A 20,573-nucleotide genomic window follows, 5' to 3' on the forward strand; every position below is an offset into this window, starting at 1 on the left:
CTAAATCAGTGTGCTGCTGGGGCCTCCCCAAAATAGGCCCAGACCACTGACATTCCCCACCTCACTGCACACAAATCACCAGTTTAAATGAGGCAGATAGCAAAGAAGAGTCCAGAGGGTTAAGGGGACTCCAGATTTTTTCTAGGTAAGTAATCAGAGTATGTGCAAAGACAGAATGACAAAGGTATGTGCTGTTTATAATGGGGGGAACCTAAGGAAACAGTAATAGCCATTGGACAAATAATGATACAACCAGACTCTGTTGTACACTGCAACCACTAAAAATGTATATATTGAATCTTCCTATTCACGAAATTAGATTAGATCTAAATATATAGGAGAGATAAACCATGTTCATGGATTGGTGTACTCAATATTAAGATATCCATTCTGGGGGGCACCTGCGTGGCTCAGTGGGTTAAGCCTCTGCCTTCTGCTCAGGTCATGGTCTCAGGGTCCTGGGATCGAGCCCTGCATTGGCCTCCCTGCTCGGTGGGGAGCCTGCTTCCCCCTCTCTGTCTGCCTGCCTCTCTGCCTACCTGTGATCTCTCTGTCAAATAAATAATCTTTAAAAAAAAAAAAGATATCCATTCTGCTCCAAATTGGTCTACAGATTCGATGCAATCTCAGTGAAAATCTGAGCAAGCTTTCTTGCAGAAATTGTCAAGCTAATTCTAAAATGTATACAGAAAAAAAAACCTAAAGGAGCCCAAACAATTTGGCAAAAGCACAAAATCTGTAGACTTATATCATCTGACTGAAGACTCTCTATAAAGGTTTAGTAATCAAGTCAGGGTAGCATTGGCTCGAACACAGACACATGGCTCCAGGGAACAGAAGCAAGAGTCTGGAGTTAGACCCACACATATGTGGTTGAATGATTTCAAGAAAGGTACTGATAGGGGTGCCTGGGTGGCTCAGTCAGTTAAGCATCTGCCCTCAGCTTGGGCCCGTGATCTCAGGGTCCTGGGATTGAGCCCCGCACTGGACCCCATGCTCAGCAGAGGCATCTGCTTCTTCCTCTCTCTGTCCCCCCACTCATTCTCTGTCCCCCCCACTTATTCTCTCCCTTTCCCTCGAATAAATAAAAAAAATTTTTTTTCAAAGGTACTGATATAATTCAATGGGCAAAAGGCAGTCCTTTCAACAGTGGCTCTGTATATGGGGGAAAAAAATAACCTTTAACCCCTACCTCACACCATACACAAAACTTATTTAGAAATGGATCACAGACTTTATGTAATTGGTGGTCACCAGAGGGTTTAAAAGATCTTCCCTTTCTTCTTATTCTTCTCCAAGTTTCTGGCAGAGTCAAGTTACTCTAAAATACATCCTTGAGATGCTCCACTTGCTTTTTCTTTTTCAAACTGCTGACATCTTCCCCCAATTCTTTGTCCTCTAGTTCTTCATTTGCTTGTGGCGCCGCCAGAGCTCAGCTTCAGAGCCCTTCGGTTTTCCACCTTTTCCTCTGGCCTTCACACCAACCAGCTGCTGCATCTACAGCTCCTCCAGCTGAGCCACGAGCTCCCTCCTTCCATGTGCACCGGAGGGCTCTGGGCAGCCACCCTGGCTCCTGGCAGCTCTGTCCTGCTGCCACACATCTCAGCACCTAGGTGATCAGGGACGTCATCCAAGACCTGCACATGTGTTCTTAGCAACACACTTCTTGGGATGGTAAAACCCCAACGTCCACCGTTCTCAACCCTGACAGCATCCCGCCTGCCTCCGACTCTTCTGCCCTTCAATTCGTTCTGCGACTACTGCCTGCCACAGCAAGAGGTAAACAGTCCTTCGTGTTTTTAACAAGCTTTCTCTCTTCCTCCACTTCTGTTTCCAGAAATTCATGTTTCTTTTTATTTTTTTTTTAAGATTTTACTTATTTCAGTGAGTGAGTGAGAGAGAGAGAATGAGTGGGGGGAGGATGAGAGGGAGACGGACAAGCACAGTCCCCACTGAGGGGGAAACCTGCTATGGGGGTCAATCCCATGACCCCAGGATCATGATCTGAGTCTAAATCAGATGCTTAACTAAGACTGAGCCACCCAGGTGCCCCAACACCACCTCCTTTGATTAAAACTCTGAACTGTTCTGGCTACACAGTCTCGTCTATTATGGGGGAAGCACCTCGATGTTCTGGAGGCGACAAATCTGTGAGGCACAGGACTTGATTAACATCCATGCTCCCAATCCAGATTCACCTACTGCCATCATGTGAGTTCAAGCCCCCTGCCCACCGATTTTCTGCACACGTGGTTTGGGAGCTTTGCAAAGCCCGCAGAACCTTCGAGGTCCGTCTGTGGAGCCACCACGTGCTGCTGCAGACATGCCTCCCCCAGCAGGGGTGGACACACGCTACACCACATCCCTCTCCCCTCCCCTAGCAGCCCCGACACGGCCCCGGCAGCCAGTTCTCCTGACCTCAGATTTAACAGCAGCAAACATTAAAACTCTAGAACTTCTAGGGGAAATCCTAGGAGAGAAGCTCTGCCACTCTGGCATCTGCAAAGGTCTTAGGACATGGAAGGTGTTCGTTATACGAGGAAGCATGGAAAAAACTGAACTTTTTTCAGGTGCCTGGGTGTCTCAGTGGGTTAAGCCGCTGCCTTCGGCTCAGGTCATGATCCCAGGGTCCTGGGATCGAGTCCCGCATCGGGCTCTCTGCTCAGCAGGGAGCCGGCTTCCTCCTCTCTCTCTGCCTGCCTCTCTGCCTACTTGTAATCTCTGTCAAATAAATAAATAAAATCTTTAAAAAAAAAAAACTGAACTTTTTTCAAAATTAAATACTTTTCTCTTCAAAAGATGCTGTTAGGGGAATGAAAAAGCAAGCTACAGTCTGGGAGAAAATGTTCACTGTACATGTATCTAACAAATATCCACGATATATGAAGAACTCTTACAACCCAGAGAAGAGTAAACTGCGCAGTTTTGTGAAACAGGAGAAGGACGGAGCAGGTACTATACCAGGTAAGAAGGGCCAACAGGCACACAAAAGCATGCTCAGTGTCCTCTGCAGAGAACACCTCACAGCACCGAGGACATCCAGAAATAATAGAATCTTTAATACCAGGTGTTGCTGAGGATGTGAAGGAATCTGCCTGTATTGATAGGACTGTAAAATATTATCAAAAGCTGGAAAAGAGCCAGGCAGCTTCCTACAAAGTCAAGCTTACACTTATCCCATGACCCTGCAATTTTACCGTTGGCTATTTGCCCAGGAGACGTGAAAACACACCTCCACACCAAGACTTGTAGGCAAACATTCGTAGCAGCTTTAGACGGCACAGGCCCAAATTGCAAAGACCTCCCAGTGTCCAACTGCAGGAGACTGAAGCTAACGGACATTATATTCGTCTAACGGGACACTACTCGAAATCAGAAAGAACCCCGGATATGCACAGCAACGTGGGTCAATTCCAGACACATTAAGTTGAGCAAAGAAGTCAGATACGGAAGAGTCCATATTCTAGGCTTCTCTTTGAAACAGACAAAACTAACCGAAGGTGTTAGAAATTGGGTCAGTGGTTGCCTGGGGAGGAGGCTGAGGCTACACTGTTAAGACGCCCAGAGGGAAGGGTCGGTGCTGGTGTAATGTTCTAGGTCTTGACTGAGATGGGATTTAGCCACGGCTCTGTACTTGTCAAATTTCAGGAACTACTTCCTTAAAGCGCATGCATTTTACTGTGTGTAAATTATAGCTCAACAGAGTTAACTAAAAGCCCTTTATTATTTTAAAGATTCTATCTTATTTTTAAGTAGACTCCATGCCCAACGTGAGGCTTGAACTCATGACCCTGAGATTAAGACCCACATATTCTACCAAAAGAGCCAGCCAGGTGCCCCTAAAAGATTTTATTTTATTTTAAAGTAATCTCTACACCATGTGGGGCTCGAACACACAACCCTGAGATCAAAACCTGAGCTGAGGGGCACCTGGGTGGCTCAGTGGGTTGAGCCTCTGCCTTCGGCTCGGGTCATGATCTCAGGGTCCTGGGATCAAGCCCCGCATGGGGCTCTCTGCTCAGTAGGGAGCCTGCTTCCTCCTCTCTCTCTGCCTGCCTCTCTGCCTGCTTGTGATCTCTCTCTGTCAAATAAATAAATAAAATATTTAAAAAAAAAAAAAAACAACCTGAGCTGAGACCAAGAGCTGGACACTCAACTGAGCCACCCAGGTGTCCCCCACAATAAACAATACACCCCAAAGCATTGAAAGCAGGGACTTGAATAGATATTCCTATACCCGTGTTCACAGCAGCACTATTCATAAGAACCAAAGGAGGAAGCACCCCAAGAGTCCATCAAAAGACATGAATAGACAAAATGTGCTCTATCCATACAACAGAATGTTATTCAGCCTTAAAAAAGGAAGAAAATTCTGACTCATGCTACAACAAAGATGAACCTGGAGGACATTACACTGGGTAAAAATAAGCCAGACACAAAGAAGATAAATACTATATGTTTCCACTTCTATGAGCTACCTAATGTAATCAAGTCCAGAGAGACAGAAAGTAGAATGGTGGTTCCCAGGGAGAGGGAGGAGTCATTTGTTAACGGGGACAAAGTTTCAGTTTGGGAAGAAGGGAAAGTTCTGGAGATGGAGGGGGTGACGACAGCTCAACAGTGTAAATGTGTTGAGTGCCCCCGAACCCCACACTGAAGATGATTAAGGTGCTTCATTTTATATGTATTTTAATGAAATTTCAAAATAAGATTTTCAAAAATAAATAAAAATTTCAGAAGTTGCAGAGAGAAAGAGAGGATGACACTGTTAAAAAGACATTTTAAAGTGGGGGTAGGGGGCTGAGAGAAATAATCAGAGGAAGATAATTATCACATGATCTCTCTGGTATGAGGAATAAGAGGAGTGGGGGTAGGGAGGGAAAAAAATGGGACAAGATCGGGGCGCCTGGGGGGCTCAGTGGGTTAAGCCACTGCCTTCGGCTTGGGTCATGATCTCAGGGTCCTGGGATTGAGTCCCGCATCGGGCTCTCTGTTCAGCCGGGAGCCTGCTTCCCTCTCTCTCTGTGCCTGCCTCTCTGCCTACTTGTGATCTCTTTCTGTCAAATAAATAAATAAAATCTTTAAAATTAAAAAAAGAAATGGAACAAGATGGGATCAGGAGGGAGACAAACCATAAGAAACTCTTAATCCAGGAAACAACAAACTAAGGGCGGGGGGAACAGGGTGGCTGGGTTATGGACATTGGAGAGGGCATGTGCTATGGTGAGTGCTGTGAATGTGTAAGACTGAGGATTCACAGACCTGTACTCCTGGGGCTAATAATACATTATATGTTAACTAAAAAAAAAAAGAAAGAAAGAAAGAAATGGGGGTAGGGGGCACCTAGGTGGCTCAGTTGGTTAACCATCCAACTCTTGATCTCAGCTCAGGTCTTAATCTTGAGGTTCAAGTTCCTTGTTGGGCTCTATGCTGGGTGTGGATCCTACCTTGACTAAACAAACAAACAGAGTGGAGGGAGGGGCGGGGAATGCCAAAGAATTGAAATCCGCAATGAAGAAAGATACTGGTCCCCCTTGGGCCCTGCCATGCCATCCACTGTCACTGTCCTCTCTCCACTTCACTGTCCCCTGACTGGGAAAGGCACCTGTCGGTCACCCTGCTGAATGCAGACCCACTCCGCCCCGCCATCCTCTGAGGGAAGGCCCCCTGTCCATCCTGGTCCATATTTGGCCTGGTCTGTAATCATGTGGGTCATTTACCTGTTTTTTTGGCTAATGTCTGTTCCCTCTCAAGAATGTAAGCCCCGTTCTGTTTTGTTCACTGCTCTATCCCAAATACCCAGAATGGCAACTGGACAGTGACTTCCAGTACATAAAGCTGTAGGGCGCCTGGGTGGCTCAGTGGGTTAAAGCCTCTGCCTTCAGCTCAGGTCATGATCTTGGGGCCCTGGGCTCGAGCCCCGCATCGGGCTCTCTGCTCAGCAGGGAGCCTGCTTCCTCCTCACTCTCTGCCTGCTGCTCTGCCTACTTGTGATCTCTGTCAAATAAATAAATAAAATCTTAAAAAAAAAAAAAAGTACTCAAAGCTATAAAACACTACCACAGGAAAATTCCATTTTGGTAAACTAATCTCACTTTGCGCCTACAACCTACGATGTTATCATCATTCCTGGGCGGATGGGATCGAGTGATTTGTGTTCCCTCTGTCGCTTGCTTGCATTTCAACAATGAACTGGTGTTGCTTTTGTTAATACATGTCCTGATAGGTTACGGCTATTATCTTTAAAGTTTCCAAAATAAAAAGAAGGAACGTCTGGCCTCTTTGGTACTTAAAGTGTCCCTCCTGGGCCCTTGTTTTTCCCCAGATCCCTGGCAGGGCACTGAGGGAGCACGACTCTACCCCTGGGGGGGTCCCCAGACCCTCAGGGTGTGAATAGGACACCTGAGGTCCCTATTAGAGAGGGGGTAGCACGTGAGTGGTCCCAGAAGCTCCGAGAGAGGAAGTGCCTCTGCAGCTGAGCGGCTTGGACAGCTGACCTTCCAGCACGCGACTCACTCACTTGAAGATCTGCTCTTAAGGCTTTTGCTTTTGTCTCACTAAATTCCGGGCTGGGTTAAAATTTTCATCTCCTTCCACCAACCCTGTAAATAGAAAAAGGCTTTTTGTGTCGTTTCAATACAATTAATACACACGTCTGTAGAAGCTGGAGAACGTGGACAAACACAAGATGGCGTAACGGTCACCTGCGATGATCTTTGAGGCGGGAGAAGATCACTACCGGGTTGGTAAGTCCTGCTCCCGTGCAGGAAGGTCTAATTTACAAAATGAAACTAGAATATAACAGAGTTTGCATACAAGGTTTTTCTGTTTATATCATGTACATTTCTCCTGTCACTAAACTTCTTTGCAACAACTTCATGTCTAATGGTTAATCTCCCACATACAATTTAAGCTACACCTTGCTTTGCCACTTTCCTACTCTCCGAAGCTTAGGCTGTTTATGTGTGTGTGTGGCCATTATCAATAAGGCAGTGAGAAATATTCTGAAATATAAATCTTTAACTACATCTTTGACCCAGGAAAAATTACTAGGTCAAAATGTATGTGCTCGACGGGACACCTGGGTGGCTCAGTTGGTTAAGCCGCTGCCTTCGGCTCAGGTCGTGATCCCAGGGGTCTTGGGATCGAGTCCCGCATCGGGCTCCTTCCTCGGCGGGGAGCCTGCTTCTCTCATTGCCTCTGCCTACCTCTCTGCCTGCTTGTGTGTACTCTCTCTCTCTCTATCTCTGGCAAATAAATAAAATCTTAAAAAAGAAAAATGGATGTGCTCGAGGCTCTGGATACACATTGACCGGTTTCCCTCTAGATCCACTACATAAATGTATCTGCCTACCAGCAGTGTATAAGCATGCCCAACATAGTAAGTTTGAGGTTTACTAACACTTTTTTCCCCAAAGTTGATGTTTAAAAACATCAGTTTGGGGGCGCCTGGGTGGCTCAGTGGGTTAAAGCCTCTGCCTTCGGCCCAGGACATGATCCCAGGATCCTGGGATCAAGCCCCACATCGGGCTCTCTGCTCAGCAGGGAGCCTGCTTCCCCTCCTCTCTCTCTGCCTGCTTCTCTGCTTGCTTGTACTCTCTCTCTCTGTCAAATAAATAAATAAAATCTTTAAAAAAAAAAACAAAAAAAAACCATCAGTTTGTAGGAAGGGCAAAGCTGAGCGGGAGCACTGTAAACTTTGGGTGTTTACTCTTCTGCACGCAGGACCTGAGATGTCAGAAGTGCCTGGTCTACGAGATTGGCACTCTGCTTATCTCCGCTGCCTACAAGCTTTCACTTCGTTTTATCTTGGTACCCAACTGGCCTGACTTGGGATAATGGAACACAAGCCAGGTTTGGGGCCTGGCCTCATGGGGCACAGAGGCCTGCATTTCAACCCCAGGGTAGCTATATGTAGCCACCAGAGATGAAATCATTACTAGCGGCAGCCGCCTTCTCCTGCTCTTACCCATGGTCAACTGCTTCACATATGTTAGCTCTGGGCCTGACCCTAATTCCGGAAGGAAACGAGACAGTGAGCCCTGTGTTCGGCCCCTTGCTGGTCCCTCGCAAGCTGTGTGTCTTTAGATAAATCAGTTGCCCCTCAGTTTCCGCATCCATGAAATGGGGACAAAGCAGGCAAGCAGTATTACAGGAGGGTGCAGGGAGACAATGCGTAAGGAGAATTTAGCATTCTGATCATGTGGACTTCCAGGGTGGCTCAGAGTCTGCATTTCCGGACAAAGCAAGGACGCTCAGAAACGTTGTGGGCTATAATTTGTGTTACTGGCCATGTTTTATAGATAAGGGGACTGAGACGGGTAGGAATGTGAGTCATATGCCCAAGGGTGCCCTCCATCAGCTTCTCAGCCGGGGCTCCGGGGCCCAGGACAGCGCTGACTCTGACCAGGTGATATGCCCAGGGCTTCTCCTACACTCTTCACGTCAGGAAAGCTGTTTCTCATCTTAGGGCGGAAGAACGGAGGTCCAGACACAGGAAGCCATTTGCCCGAGACCGTACAGCGAGGAGGCGACACAGTGAGGAAGGAGCCAGGCTGCATCTGCCTTCACAGCGCTTCCCTCCCTTGCCTCTGTGCAAATAGTTGGAGTGCACACAGCAGGCACCTAATAAAGACTGAAAGGGCAGGAACCCTATGCTGCAGAGGGAGCTGGCTCCCGGGAACAGGCCCTCTGGGAGCCGCTGTGCTGCTGGGAGTCAGCAAGTCATCTCCCCCTCCCGAGGGGCCAGGCCAGCCTCCTCTCCTGGGGCAGAGAAAGCTGGGGGAGGGAGGCCCTGGCGGGTCTGGCCCAGAGCCCACCCACTGCAGGCCCCGGGCGAGGCTTCCGAGAGGGTTCAGCGGCAGGAGGGCAGGCACTGCGGCCTGCAGCAAGGAAGGGGGAAAGTAACCCCAGGCAGGCAGCCCATCTGGGCCTGGCATCAGCTGCTCAGACCAGGCCTAGGATGCCCATTACTCATCATTTTCCTGGCAGTTCTGGCCACCTACTCCTCCCAGCTAGGAGGCCAGTTCCTTAGGATGGGAGACGGGATGCTGCCAAGCCCCCGCCAACACAGAGACCTGCCATGATCCTTATTACATCAGCCATCCCACACCCCCCACACCTGCCCACACCCCTCCATAACCCTCCGACTCGCAGAGGCTCTCTCCTGCCCTCCTCTCTCAACATTTCCCCTAAAGCCCAAATTCATCCCGCCCGTCAACCCCGTCTTAATTCCCCAAGAATCCAACCACCTCCTCCTGACTCCCAAGCAGAACCCTCAGCTTCCTCCTGCCTTGACATGTCTTGCTGGCCCCACACCTCCGTTCTCCCACATCTCCAGTTCTAACCGACCTCACTGAATCCTGACCACCCTCCTGGAGGGCCAGCAACAACTGGGAGCTAAACCCATCTTCACTTCCATCACTAAAGGAGGAAAGGCTGAGACTCAGAGAGGTAGAGTAACTGGCTAGAGGTCACACACCTACTGAGCTCCTGATCCAGAATTTGAACTTGGGACTGCCCACCCAGAAAGTGCTCTGAACTCTCAGCGCCACAGTCTTCCCAGCAGCCCCAGCCAGCCTGGAGTAGGGATCACCTCTACTCCTCCAAACCAAACACCCACATTCGGAGGGCAGCTCCCTCTGGTCTCCTTCACAAGAGCCACTTCTGAGTCATGCTTCAGAGCATTTTTCTGCTCAGCTTAAACTCCTGAAGTCTACGATAACACCCCTGAAGCCTGGCACTGCAATTTGTTGCAGGCTCTGGAAGAGTCAGTTAATTGGAGAGGGCATGGGTTGGGACCACCCCAGGCTGACAGTCATTGGGGGTTAGCAGGCTGCAAGCAGTGACTGGCCCCAGTCACTGAGAAGCCACAAACCCTGGAGCGCATAAGTATAAGCAGAAACTCAGACTAAGACCCCTAAAACCGCAAAGCAGGAAAGGGTCAGACAGGTTCACACCAAAGGTCACATAGCCAGTAAATGACAGAATAGGGACCCAGTGGGGAAAGAGACTCCAAGAAGGGAAGGCTCCTACCCAGAGTCACCAGGTTAGGTGGCAGAATGCGGGCCTGAACTGAGGGTCAGGACCTATAACTCTGTCCGCTGCTTTATAATGTTACCGATCTAACCCCAAATGAGAATACACCAATTTAAATTTGCAACTCAATCCCCCCTCCCATTCATGATTCTCTTGCCTCGCTCTATTTCCATACCACTCATCGCCCTCTAATATACTTTACATACTTAATGTTATTAGAACCTGAAACAGAGGCACCTGGGTGGCTCAGTTCGTTGAGCTCCACTCTGGATTTCAGCTCAGGTTATGACCTCAGGGTGGAGGGATCAAGCCCCGTGCTCAGCGGGGAATCTGCTTATCCCTCTCCCTCTGCTCTCCCCAACCCCACCACTCATGCTTTTATTTTCTCTCTCTCTCTCTCTCAAATAAATAAATAAATAAATAAATTTTTTTTTTTCAAGGAAAGAAAGAAAGTCCACTAGATCAAGGATCTTTAATCTTTTTGCTCCCTGGCATACTTCAAGCACCTAGAACAGTGCCTGCTCCATATAGTAAAAGCTCAGTGAATATCTGAGGAAGTAAATTAGTCCAGCAAACTTTTCTACTGAACACTTAACTAAGCCACGCTGCAAACTGCAACTGCTTTGCTCTGTCCCAAGTCTACTTAGACATTAATGTTCACTGAACCCCGAAACAAGCCAGGCTCCAGGAAGGAGCTCACAAACCAACCCAAATTCAAGCCAAATGCGTACATTTCCTTAAACAACCAAACTCTCCAAACTACAGCAGGACACATCTCTGAATGGAAGAGAACCCACATTTCCCAGCAGCTCCCTCTGAGAAGCCGTTTTATCTACCCCCCCACCACCCCCAAAAAAGGCCCAGCGAGACTTGGAAAGTCTGCAGCCCCTTAGCCCGGCCACCCATTCACACCGCTTTTGCTAAACAGGTGTCAGGGAGACCAGCCACAACCCAAGGGCTGAGGGGCACTGGGCACTCTGGCCCCCCAGCTCATTTGTACCAGACTCTCTTCCCTGGGATGGCAGAGGAGAAGAAGGGTCCAGAAATGTCCTTGGCCTTCTGGCCCTCTCCCTGGTGCTGTCCAGTACCTCCTAGTGGGAAGGTTGCTGGGTGGGCAAAATCAGAGTCAGCTCTGGAAGGGTGACATCTGCAGACACGGACCCCTTGGGTTCATGCAGCAATTCCCAGGGAGCCCCCCCTTCAGCCAGCTTCAGCGATTCCCAGGTGCATCTGGGGTTGGCTGAACCAGACTGCAGAAGGCAAAACTTGGAGACTTGAATATATGGCTTTTGACCAAAGCCAAAAAGCTGTTCCAAGAAGTCCTGAGTTCATTTGTCTCAGTCCAAGGGACAGAACAGCAATCTCAGGAGGGACCGTTCCAGAGAAAAGGAAGGTATTCCAGAAAGTGCTGCCCTGCATCTGCATGGTCTTCCAGAAGAGGAAATCAGCACAGTCTCCGTCAGCCCCTCCCCCCAGCCAATGAGCTGTAATACCCGCAGCTGCAGCAAACATTTACTGAGCTTCTCCTGTCTAGGTATCCTGCCCAACCTGTAGCAGAGGCGCACCTGCCACGGACCCCTGCCCCACCTTCCAGCTGTTTAACCTTAGGCTCCTATGGCCTCTGTGAACCAAAGTCTCCTCATTTGCAGAATGAACGATAACTCGATCTACTTCATAGGCTTGCGGTGGGAGTTCAAGGAGATAATGCTTAGCCCAGTGCCTGCCAGATAGTAGCGCTTACGAGAGGCCGTGCTTTCAAAGAAAAGGACCGGCCTATACAGAGAAAAGGAAAACTGTGTAAGAGGTTCCTAAAAGTCCTGTAAACCATCACGGACACACTGAGTTCTCTCCTAAGCGTTCGTTGCTGCCTGTTTGTTTTCAAATAAACTTAATCCTCACAGCATCCTCGAGGTGGAAAGGGCGGAAGGCAGGGCGACAGTCCTCGTGACAAAGGACGACAACAAGGCCCCCGAAGGTCCGGGGAGGCGGCCGGCAAGCACACGAGGAGGGGCCCTCTCCCCTCAAACCCTCCGGAGCGGGTTCAAAACATGGGAAGCGGGGACGAAGTGGCTGGAGGCCATCATTAGCGGGGCAGCCGGCGCCAGCACGTTAATTCACCACTGCTAAGAAGTGGTCATCTTTTATCCCTAAAGAAAAAAATGCACGTCAGGGCCCAGACCCTGGGGAAATAAGTCAGCGCCCCGAGACGCCACACTCGTGCTTTCAACGCTGGGCCCGGCCCCGCAGAAATAAAAGAGGTGGCGGTCCCTGTTCCGGAGAAGCAGCGAGCCCCCCCAGGGCTCCAAGTGGGTCCCCAAGGCCCCAGACGACACCCCTGGGCGCCGGCCGGAAGGAGGGGAGAGAGCGGCGGCGGCCGGGGGTCCCGGGCTCCGCTCACCTGGCAGCGGCGTTCTGCGCACCTGGCAGAGCCAAGCCCCAGCCGGCCCGGAGCCAGGTTGGGGTGCCCCTGCTCGGAGAGGCCCGGCCCGCCGAAGCAGCCGGCGGCGGCCCGGAACTCACCTGCCGTCGCAACCGCGCCGCCACCGCTTGTCTGTCAAGCGCGCTCACAGCTGCACAGCGCAGAGCCGTGGGATCTGCTGGCCGCGCCCCGCCTCCTCCCCCTGGCAGCCCAATCAGGAGATGGGGACGCCACGGGTGTGGGCGGGGCCAGGCGGGCAATGCAGGCCGGGGGCGGGGCCAGGCGTGCTGGGGGCGGGGCCGGGCGGTGTGCGCTCTGACCTCACTGCTGCGCGCCGGAAGCCATCCCGGCCACGGTACGGGGGCTAGGCGGCGGGACAGCGGGGCCGGGCCGACCATGCCGGTCACCGGCAAGAGTTTCCGCCGGCGTCGGGCAGACTCAGAGTCGGAGGAAGATGAGCAGGACTCAGAGGAGGTTCGGTGCGTTTGGGGTGGGCCGTCCAAGGGGCAGAAGAGAGAGCCGGCTGTGGGGCTTATTACCGGCTAGGCTCCTCTTTGTGAGCCGAGATTGTTGTCCTTCTCTGCAGACAAAAACTGAGGCTCCTAGGGGATGACGCCGCCGCCTCTAGGCCGCGCAATTGGGAGAGGTGTCCCCACGATGCACGGTGGATCTGACACCCAGTGGGCCTGAGCGCAGGGTCGCCTTCCGGACCATTGTGCTGGCGGCTTAGCGTCTGGGCAGGGGTGCCAATAGAGGCTGCCCTTTGAGTCTGAGTTCCATGGAGGGTCTCTCAGTCTGTGCGTTGCCTTTTTTCAGATTAAAACTAGAAGAGACCCGCGAGGTGCAGAACCTGAGGAAGAGGCCCAACGGGGTGAGGTGGGTATCGTGCCGGGGGACCGGGAGGAGGAGGAGGTGGAGATGACAGAGACCCGCCCCCACCTCGGTCGCCATCACAACTCTCTCGGGCGTACCTCCTTCTCTTAACCCTCTGTACACCTTCCACTGCCCTCCAAGGAGTCCACCCCTCTTTATTTTATTTTATTTTATTTTTTATTTATTCCACTGTTGTTTAAAGAGGTTTAACCAGGAGATGGCCTGAGCTGTGTGGTGTTGAGTTTTACCCCAGAGGAGCAGAAACGAGTGATTAACTCCTATTTTTATTGCCCCCGATTGTGAAATGCCCGTTGGTTGTTAAGAGTTTGGAAAATTTAGAAAAGTGTAATCAAGAAAATAAGCAGCACCCATAATTCTCCCATCCACAGGCAACCAGTGTTAACACTGAATGTTCTGGCTGATCTGTTTTCTTTCTCTTGTAAAGGTTGTGAGTACTTTTCTTCTATGCTGTTTTTCAACTCACTTTCACATTTGGGGCATCATGTGGTTTATTTTTCCAAAATCCTTTTTAGTGGCTGCATATTAGCCCACCACATACATGTGCCGTAGTTTGCCAACTAATCTCCTACTCAGGGGTCATTTGTAGGGGACAGTAGGTCATTGTTTCACCAAACAGGAGTGCAATAGGTACTTTTTTCTACATTCGTCTTCAGCTTTGTGTTCTCCAAAGGCAAAATCTTTTTTTTTTTTTAAAGATTTTATTTATTTATTTGACAGACAGTAGTAGGCAAGTAGGCAGAGAAGCAGGCAGAGAGAGAGGAGGAAGCAGGCTCCTCGCTGAGCAGAGAGCCCGATGTGGGGCTTGATCCCAGGACCCTAAGATCATGACCTGAGCCGGAGGCAGAGGCTTTAACCCACTGAGCCACCCAGGCACACTCAAAGGCAAAATATATATATATTTTTTTTAAAGATTTATTTATTTGACAGAGAGAGATCACAAGTAGGCAGAGAGACAGGCAGAGAGAGAGAGAGGAGGAAGCAGGCTCCCTGCTGAGCAGAGAGCCCGATGCGGGACTCGATCCAGGACCCTGAGACCATGACCTGAGCCAAAGGCAGCGGCTTAACCCACTGAGCCACCCACGCGATCCTCAAAGGCAAAATCTTAATGAGATTGCCAAGCCCAAATAGTATCACTGGCCTTGAAGGAGAGTATACAACTTCACTGCACACCCCTCCCCCCCATCCAGCATCTAAAGTGCTTGCTGAACTCTGTTTTATGCTTGTAGGCTTTTCCAGTTGTCTTTGGTGCCCACTCCTCAGATCTTGCCTTTGCTCTAATGTTGCCACATACAGACTTTCTAAGTGTATTTCCTCATATCTCAGTTATGTGATTTCTATCTCTATCTCTCACTCACTCACTCTTCCTCTCTGTCACTCTTTCTTTTTGTTTTTGCTCAGTGCTGTGGCCCTGCTGGTGGGAGAAAAGGTACAAGAAGAGACCACCCTAGTGGTGAGTTGTGGGGGCCTCCCTGGGTAATGGGGAGCTGTCGCTGCTCTCCAGTGGGTGACTGTGTTAAAACAAACAAAAAAAAGTCCATTCCCAATAATATGGATGCTTCCTCTCAGCTGTGTTTTGTGCTCATCCGACTTTCTGCAGGATGATCCCTTCCAGATGAAGACAGGCGGTATGGTGGACATGAAGAAACTGAAGGAAAGAGGCAAAGATAAGTAAGTGTAGACCTCATGGAGACACACACTGACCTGTAGCCTCTGCCTGGGTCTATGTGACCCCAGATAGTGGGGGCCTGTAACAGCAGCTTTAGTGGGACATCCTGAAGTATCCTTGGTGCTTTATAAAACGTAGGTAGCTTAAAACCAAGTGAAAGCAAAACTCTTTTTTAAAATTTTATTTCTTCATTTGAGAGAGAAAGTGTACGCCCATGCACACGCTGCGGGGAGGGGGGAGGGAGAGGGAGAGGGAGGACCTCAAGTGGATTCTCTGCTAAGCGTGGAGCCCAGTGTGGGACTGGAACCCATGGCCCTGAGATCATGACCTGAGCTGGAATCAAGAGTCAGATGCTCCCGGTGCCTGGGTGGCTGCATCAGTGAAGCGGCTGCCTTCAGCTCAGGTAATAATCCCAGGGTCCTGGGATCCAGTCCCGCATCAGGATCCCTGCTCAGCGGGGAGTCTGCCTCTCCTTTTGCCCCTCCCCCTGCTCTCTCTCTCTCTCTCTCTCTCTCAAATAAACCTTAAAAAAAAGGAAAAAGATGTTCAATGGACTGAGCCACCCAAGCACCCCAAAAGCAAAAACGCTTGAAAGGTCAGTTTAGTGCGCTGTGGCCATTCTCCTTTCTTAAAGGTGAATTGTTTAGTGTGTTTCAAACCTATGTGGGAGTGTTGTTTTTCTTCTTCTTTTTTTTTTTTAATGTTTTTCTTTCTTAAGAAACGCAAAAATGCAATTATAAAAATAATAGAAAAGCAAGAAATAAAAGTATCTACTCATTCCCCAGAGAAATCTCCAGAGGACAAGTTTGCTTGCTTCTATTTCTTCTCTTTCCATATCACATATATATTTTTTCCCAACCAGAAGCGGGACATACTGTCTGTATGTGTTTTATTTGTATAATACCGATTGCAGCCTCACTGAGTTGTAACTTTAAGACTCCGCTTCATTGCTTCTCCCCTTAGGATCAGTGAGGAGGAAGATCTCCACCTGGGAACATCCTTTTCTGCAGAAACCAACCGAAGGGACGAGGACGCTGACATGTAGGTATCAGTCTGGGTATTAGCCATTCGGAGTTGGCTGCAACTAGAGTGTAAGATGTTTAGTTTTAGATGACATTTCTAGAATTATCCAAAGGCAGCGGGGAGCCCGATGCAGGGCTTGATCCCAGGACCCTGAGATCATGACTTGAGCTGAAGGCAGATGCTTAACCGACGAAGCCACCCAGGCGCCCCAGAAACAACTAATTTTCAAGACAAGTTTCGTGAATCTCCTGCCTCTCCCTGAGGTCTGTGACTTTCTCGTTTCAGGATGAAGTACATTGAGACAGAGCTGAAAAAGAGGAAGGGGATTGTGGAACACGAGGAACAGAAAGTCAAGCCGAAGAATGCAGAGGACTGTCTTTACGAACTTCCAGAAAACATCCGCGTTTCCTCAGCAAAGAAGACCGAAGAGATGCTTTCCAACCAGATGCTCAGTGGCATCCCCGAGGTGGACCTTGGCATCGAGTATGTTTCAGACCCCTGGTCTGGTCCCTCTCCTGCCCCAGCCCCCCGAAAAGCGCTCTGGTTTCCAGTGAAGGGGACTGTTTCTTGCCTATCTCCTTGGAAAGCCACAAATACACAAATAATAACTATTTTCTCTGGCAAGCTGAGATACGTGTGCCAACAGTGTCTCTGAAGGATTTGGTCAGTGTTATTAGACTTAAGGGAAAGTCTCCTGAACGCAAAAGTTAGGTATTTTGTGTATTGAGACATAATTAACATGTAACATTATATTGGTTTCTGGTATACAACATAATGACTGGATATTTGTATACAGGTGTTTATTTTTATTCAGTCTCTGTTCACAGCCCTTAAGCTGTTCTAATCAGACCCTTATCTTCCTCTTTTATTCTAGCAGGAGCAATGTTAAAGGTTTACCCAGCCCATGATCCTCCTTTTTATTTTTTGCAAAACATCTGTTCTAACATGGGATCGTCATGGAAGAAATGCGATGGTCAGAATCCTCTTTGGGTGTAGTAGGAAGTGGGGAGACTTCTGGATTCTCACCTCTTTTCTGGCCTTACTAGCTCTGAGCCCTAGGCAATTCTTTTTTCTTCTTTGAGGCTCAGTTTCCTCTTGATCAGAAGAGGACAGTACGTCCTGCATCTCCGGCAGCTGTGAGAACACATGAGAACACGTGTGTAGGAGAGTGGTAGGTCAGCTGTAGAACACTGTGCTCTAGGAGCGGATCTCCTTGCACAGTGGTGGCTTCCAGCCTGACCGTGAATTCTGTCTGAGGACCAGAGGTGAGAAGGTCTAATACACAGCACGGCCCCCTTCTCCCCACAGTGCTAAAATAAAAAACATCATTTCCACGGAGGATGCCAAGGCCCGTCTGCTGGCAGAGCAGCAGAACAAGAAGAAAGACAGCGAGACATCTTTCGTGCCCACGAACATGGCTGTGAATTACGTGCAGCACAACCGATGTAAGCTTCTCTGCGGAAGTAGCCCTGCCCCACTGGGGAGCTTCCCTGGCTCCCGTATTTTGTCTCAAGTGTCCCCTGGGCTCTTTTTGATCCAGTTTATCACGAGGAGCTCAATGCCCCCATACGGAGAAACAAAGAAGAGCCCAAAGCCCGGCCCTTGAGAGTGGGGGACACGGAGAAGCCAGAGCCCGAGCGTGAGTACAGCAGGGGCCGCAGGGCTGCCTGGAGCGGTCATCGGGGCCCGTGGAGGCAGGGTGGCCTCTGCAGGGGTGGAACGTGGGCTTTGGGGCCAAGACAGCCAGGTTCCGCTCCATGCTCTGGACCGTGGCCACTGCCTTCCCTTTTCTAAGCCTCCAATTACTCACCTGTCCATGGGGACCATCATAAAACCAAATATTTGGGGTCGCTCTGAAGATTCACTGGGCTGTCAAATTATAATAGAGACTTAGAAATTTCAGTTATCAAAAATTATTGACTTCAATAATCAAAATACATTGAATGTTCCTCACAACACCCAAAGATGAGTGCTATTGACGTTTTTATGGATAACCTTCCAGACTTAAAAAAAAATACGTATATGGAAACATACAGCAGATACATATTTAATAGGATCTCACAGTGTTTTACTCGGTAGTGTGCCCTGCGTGTCTCTCCGTGACAGTAAATACATAGTTGCCCGTTCAGTGGCCACCTCATGTTCTATTGTGTGGATTTACTGCGGTTCCCTCTGGTTGGACACTTAGGTTGTTTCTCATTTTTCCTGATTTAAAGGCTGTTTTGCCTGTATCATGTCCTTTGCTCCATGCCACGAAGTCGCCAAACGCTCCTCCAGGCGTGCGGCGATTTGTTCCTCCGCTGGCAGCGTCCACCTGCGCCCCTTTCCCTCATGCTCGCCAGCACCGGGGGGTGTCGCCTTTTTTATCAACAACGGGATAAAATGGCGATGCTGGTAACATGCAGAAGTCGCTGAGGCTTCTGAAAAATCCAGACTGCTTTCCCTTCCCTCCCTCTTGAGAAATTATTTTCTGTAACGTCCCAGTTGCGTAGTCTTCAGTTCCTACAGCTTTGTGTCATTCACACACGGTAAGCAAGGACTTTGGCGTCACCAGACTTGGGTTCCAATCTCAACGTCCCTTCCCTTTCGGAGCAGCAGTGTGGAAGTCACTTAAGCTCTCTGGACAGTGATGGCAACAGGCCCCCGTTAGAATTGCGGTGAGCGGGGGAAAGAAGTTGTATCTGAAAGTATCGGATACCAGGCTTCGTGCTCAGTCACACTCTCACTGCAGTTGAAAACACCCTCCGACTGGTCACCTCGTCTGTTGCTGTGTCAGCCTAGGCCACCGTACGGTCACCTGACTCCAACCTCTATTTATTTATTTATTTATTTTAAGATTTTGTTTATTTATTTGACAGAGATCACAAGTAGGCAGAGAGAGAGGAGGGGAAGCAGGGTCCCTGCTGAGCAGAGAGCCCGATGCGGGGCTCGATCCCAGGACTCTGGGATCATGACCTGAGCGGAAGGCAGAGGCTTAACCCACTGAGCCACCCAGGTGCCCCCAACCTCTGTTTATTTTCATTCACTCAGTAACAAGTATTCACTGAGGCCCTACTATGTTCCTGTTCACGGTGGTAGCACCTGGGGCTCCTGTGGGGAATGAGACCGGCGTGGTCCCAGCAGAAGCAGAACCTCTCAGCAGTTTCCAGCACGGCCAATGGCTTTTCCTCTTTTCCTTCGCAGGATCCCCTCCTAACCGCAAACGGCCCGCTAATGAGAAGGCCACTGACGACTATCACTATGAGAAGTTCAAGAAGATGAACAGACGGTACTAAGGGTGTTGAAAGGGAAAAGTACGGACTGGGATGTAAATAGCGCCGTGCCTTCCATTCCCCACGCCCCCACCACGCCACACCCCCGGCGGCAAAAAGGCTTCCTGGACAGCAGTTTGCTCATTTGCTAGCAGACTGGTCCCCAAACAGACCCTCTTAGCCCTGCTGCTTACCTGCTGGATTTTTCAGGCACCGCATTTATAACCTTTTGAAACAAAACAATGTGTAGTTTCCCTATTTGTGGGCAAACTCTATTCTTGTGAGCGTTGTTAAGTCTCGTTTGTAAATATGTTGACTTTCTCTTAATATTGGCTCTGGGTCAGGAGGAAACAGCTGTGTTCAGAGTGAGATAAAACCCTTTAGATTGTGCTGTTCATTATTATATATGCAATCGTGTCTTCTACTTTCCAATATCTGGAGTTCAGAAATGCATCCTTCACTGTTTATGCTGGATCTACCTGACAGCAGAAAATCATAGGATGGGGTCAAAGGGACACTGGCATTTTCTGACTTTTACAAAGTTACCTATTCCTTTTCAATAAGAAAGAAAAAATTTATATCATTTTCAGCACTTGAGTATTAAATATGAAACAAATCCAACCTTCCTGTTTGAACTGTGTCTCCTTCTACCAACACTAGGTAATGTGTTGGGAGCCTGGGGCATGGGCAGCTCAAATGCGGAACCGGGTTCCTGAGAGATTTTTCTCATTGAGTTTAAGAGATGTGGACAGGATCCAAGCCGTGGGCTGTGGGGGGCGGTGCCCCCTGGGCTGTCATTTTCCTGAGGCACTTAACACAGGTCAAGACAAGAAAGGATGAGCAGGTTGGTTGACCTCTGGGCTGATTTTTAGAGTGGGTGTTGTGGTTAGAGGACTTTGGCTTTAGAGTCAGAGCTGAGCTCTGCTCACCGCCTACTATACCCTCAGACCAATCTCTTTTCCTCCGAGCCTGTTTTCTCATCTGTAAAATGGAGATAGTTTTTATTTTTGTATTCCTTCCGCTATTAGAATGCATGATCAGTGAAGGCAGGAATCATGGATGTCTTGTTTGTTTTTATCCTCTAGTCCCCCGGGTCTAGTCCATAACCCAACACCCGGGCAGTCCTCAAAACCATGAATGAATGGGTGAGTGAGGGCAAGTAACTTTCCCTGGCAAAATCGGAGGAACACTGCCTCATCCAGGCGCTGAAGGTCAGCAACAGTCATAAATCACGTTGCTGGTATGTATCCTTCATATGTCATGATAGCACTCTGCCTGTGTG

General features: G+C 49.4%; 2 protein-coding genes across 6 annotated transcripts in view; one reads left to right on the forward strand and one right to left on the reverse strand.

Moving 5' to 3' along the window:
- Positions 1–12,654, reverse strand: part of USP20 (ubiquitin specific peptidase 20) — a 43,221-nt gene extending 30,567 nt beyond the window's left edge. For 2 of the 5 annotated variants that reach the window (XM_032307763.1, XM_032307767.1), the window contains exon 1: positions 12,559–12,654. The gene's annotated coding sequence lies outside the window, so the exon portion shown is untranslated. The other 3 variants (XM_032307765.1, XM_032307766.1, XM_032307764.1) reach the window with 3 other exon arrangements.
- A 115-nt stretch (positions 12,655–12,769) lies between these two features.
- On the forward strand, positions 12,770–19,913 carry C12H9orf78 (chromosome 12 C9orf78 homolog). The gene is made up of 9 exons (XM_032307611.1): positions 12,770–12,936; positions 13,274–13,333; positions 14,750–14,801; positions 14,949–15,019; positions 15,981–16,058; positions 16,326–16,523; positions 17,349–17,485; positions 17,581–17,679; positions 19,224–19,913. The coding sequence occupies exons 1-9, from the start codon at positions 12,854–12,856 to the stop codon at positions 19,313–19,315; spliced, it is 870 nt and encodes a 289-aa protein (XP_032163502.1). The 5' UTR covers positions 12,770–12,853; the 3' UTR covers positions 19,316–19,913.
- The last annotated feature ends 660 nt before the right edge of the window (positions 19,914–20,573 follow it).

Source organism: Mustela erminea, chromosome 12, assembly GCF_009829155.1.
Source record: "Mustela erminea isolate mMusErm1 chromosome 12, mMusErm1.Pri, whole genome shotgun sequence".
Lineage (NCBI taxonomy): Eukaryota > Metazoa > Chordata > Mammalia > Carnivora > Mustelidae > Mustela > Mustela erminea.

Bases quoted from the DNA above. Each gene is read 5' to 3' on its own strand.
- C12H9orf78 (XM_032307611.1), top strand. From the start codon at position 12,854: ATGCCGGTCACCGGCAAGAGTTTCCGCCGGCGTCGGGCAGACTCAGAG. The intron at 16,059-16,325 runs GTAGGTATCAGT...TTCTCGTTTCAG, and splicing joins AGGGACGAGGACGCTGACAT to GATGAAGTACATTGAGACAG. The intron at 17,486-17,580 runs GTAAGCTTCTCT...TTTTTGATCCAG, and splicing joins TTACGTGCAGCACAACCGAT to TTTATCACGAGGAGCTCAAT.